The following is a 3,163-nucleotide window of genomic DNA, read 5'->3' on the forward strand; positions in this document are numbered from 1 at the left end:
ATGATGGTGATGATGATGAAGATGATGATGATGATGATGATGATGATGGTGATGATGATGATGGTGATGATGATGATGATGATGATGATGATGATGATGATGTGATGGTGATGATGATGATGATGATGATGGTGATGGTGATGGTGATGATGATGATGATGATTGTGATGATGGTGATGGTGATGATGATGATGATGATGGGATGATGATGGTGATGATGATGATGATGATGGGAATGATGATGATGGTGATGATGGAAATGATGATGGTGGTGATGATGATGATGATGATGATGGTGATGATGATTGTGATGATGTTGATGGTGATGATGATGATGATGATGGGATAATGATGGTGATGATGATGATGGTGATGATGGGGATGATGATGATGATGTTGGTGATGGGAATGATGATGATGGTGATGATGGTGATGATGATGATGGGAATGATGATGATGATGGGAATGATGAGGATGATGATGATGATGATGATGATGATGATGGTGATGGTGATGATGGTGATGATGATGATGATGATGATGATGGGAATGATGATCATAATGGTGATGAAAATGATGGTGACAATGATGATGGTGATGATGATGATGATGGGTATGATGATGATGGTGATGATGGTGATGATGATGGGAATGATGATGATGGTGATGATGATGATGATGATGGGTATGATGATGATGGTGATGATGGTGATGATGATGGGGATGATGATGATAGTGATGATTATGATGATGATGGTGATGGTGATGATGATGATGGGAATGATGATGATGGTGATGATGATGATGATGATGACGATGATGATGATGATGATGGTGATGCTGATGATGATGATGATGATGATGATGATGCTGATGATGATGATGATGATGATGATGGGAATGATGATGATGATGGCGATGATGGGAATGATGATGGTGTTGATGATGATGGTGATGATGATGGGAAGGATGATGATTGTGATGGTGATGATGGTGATGCTGATGAGGATGATGATGATGATGATGGGAAAGATGATGATGATGGCGATGATGATGGGAATGATGATGATGATGGCAATGATGGGAATGATGATGGTGTTGATGATGATGATGGGAATGATGATGATGATGGTGATGATGATGATGATGATGATGGGAATGATGATGGTGACGATGATGATGATGATGATGGTGATGATGATGATGATGATGGTGATGATGGGGATGATGATGATGTTGGTGATGATGGTGATGGTGATGATGATGATGATGTCGATGGAGATGATGGTGGTGATGATGATGATGGGAATGATGATGATGGTGATGATGATGATGATGATGATGATGATGATGGTGGTGATGATGAAGATGATGATGATGATGATGATGATGATGATGATGATGATGATGGGGATGATGATGATGATGATGATGGTGATGATGATGATGATGATGATGGGAATGATGATGATGATGGTGATGATGATGATGATGATGATGATGATGATGATGATGGGAATGATGATGATGGTGATGGTGATGATGATGATGATGGGAATGATGATGATGATGGTGATGATGATGATGATGATGACGATAGTGATGATGATGATGATGATGATGATGGGAATGATGATGATGGTGATGGTGATGATGGTGATGATGGGAATGATGATGATGATGGTGATGATGATGATGATGATGATGATGATGATGGGAATGATGATGATGGTGATGATGATGATGATGATGATGGGGATGATGATGATGGTGATGCTGATGATGGTGATGCTGATGATGATGATGATGATGATGGGAATGATGATGATGGTGATGGTGATGGTGATGGTGATGATGATGGGAATGATGATGATGGTGATGGTGATGATGATGATGGTGATGAAAACCTAGGAAGAAACCTAGAGAGGAACCAGGCTATGAGGGGTGGCCAGTCTTCTTCCTGCTGTGCCGGCTGGAGATTATAACAGAACATGGCCAAGATGTTCAAATTTCATAAATGACCAGCATGGTCAAACAATAATAATCACAGTAGTTGTCGAGGGTGCAACAGGTCAGCACCTCAGGAGTAAATGTCAGTTGGCTTTTCATAGCCGATCATTGAGAGTATCTCTACCGCTCCTGCTGTCTTTAGAGAGTTGAAAACAGCAGGTCTGGGACAGGTAGCATGTCCGGTGAACAAGTCAAGCCTTTTGGAGTGGGTCTGTGGACTTTTCCATGTGAATATTAAAGTCACCAAAAATTAGAATATTATCTGCTATGACTACAAGGTCCGATAGGAATTCAGGGAACTCAGTGAGGAACACTGTATATGGCCCAGGAGGCCTGTAAACAGTAGCTATAAAAAGTGATTGAGTAGGCTGCATAGATTTCATGACTAGAAGCTCAAAAGACGAAAACGTCTTTTTTTTGTAAATTGAAATTTGCTATCGTAAATGTTAGCAACACATCCGCCTTTGTGGGATGCGCGGGGGATATGGTCACCAGTGTAACCAGAAGGTGAGGCCTCATTTAATACAGTAATTCATCAGGCTTAAGCAATGTTTCAGTCAGGCCAATCACATCAAGATTATGATCAGTGATTAGTGTATTGACTATAACTGCCTTGGAAGTGAGGTATCACGATCTCTTTCAATAATGCCAGGAATGGAAGAGGTCTTTATTCTAGTGAGATTGCTAAGGCGAACACCGCCATGTTTAGTTTTGCCCAACCTAGGTCGAGGCACAGACACGGTCTCAATGGGGATAGCTGAGCTGACTACACTGACTGTGCTAGTGGCAGACTCCACTATGCTGGCAGGCTGGCTAACAGCCTGCTGCCTGGCCTGCACCCTATTTCATTGTGGAGCTAAGGGAGTTAGAGCCCTGTCTATGTTTGTAGATAAGATGAGAGCACCCCTCCAGCTAGGATGGAGTCCGTCACTCCTCAACAATCACAACAAAGCACCTATGCAAAGCCCTCACTCTGTCACTCAGAAACATATTCCAGTGTCTGGCTGCCAGCTGGAAATCTTTGTCAATGTGTGTGCTTTTGGGCAGGCTACTTGCCCCTCTCCCTTCGAAGCATAGGTTACTGTAGCCCCTCCCCCTCTGGAGTGTAGGTTACTGTAGCCCCTCCCACTCTGGAGTGTAGGTTACTGTAGCC

At 42.4% G+C, this 3,163-nt stretch overlaps 1 protein-coding gene across 1 annotated transcript; it reads right to left on the bottom strand.

Annotated features, from left to right (window-relative positions):
- Nucleotides 1-991: 991 nt before the first annotated feature.
- On the bottom strand, nt 992-1,843 carry LOC115197899 (uncharacterized protein DDB_G0271670-like; the record flags this gene model as incomplete). Its single annotated transcript, XM_029759590.1, has 1 exon — nt 992-1,843. A coding segment is annotated over one exon (852 nt), but the record flags the coding sequence as incomplete, so codon positions are not given.
- Between the last annotated feature and the right edge of the window lie 1,320 nt (nt 1,844-3,163).

Source organism: Salmo trutta, chromosome 8 (genome assembly GCF_901001165.1).
Source record: "Salmo trutta chromosome 8, fSalTru1.1, whole genome shotgun sequence".
NCBI classification, from domain to species: domain Eukaryota; kingdom Metazoa; phylum Chordata; class Actinopteri; order Salmoniformes; family Salmonidae; genus Salmo; species Salmo trutta.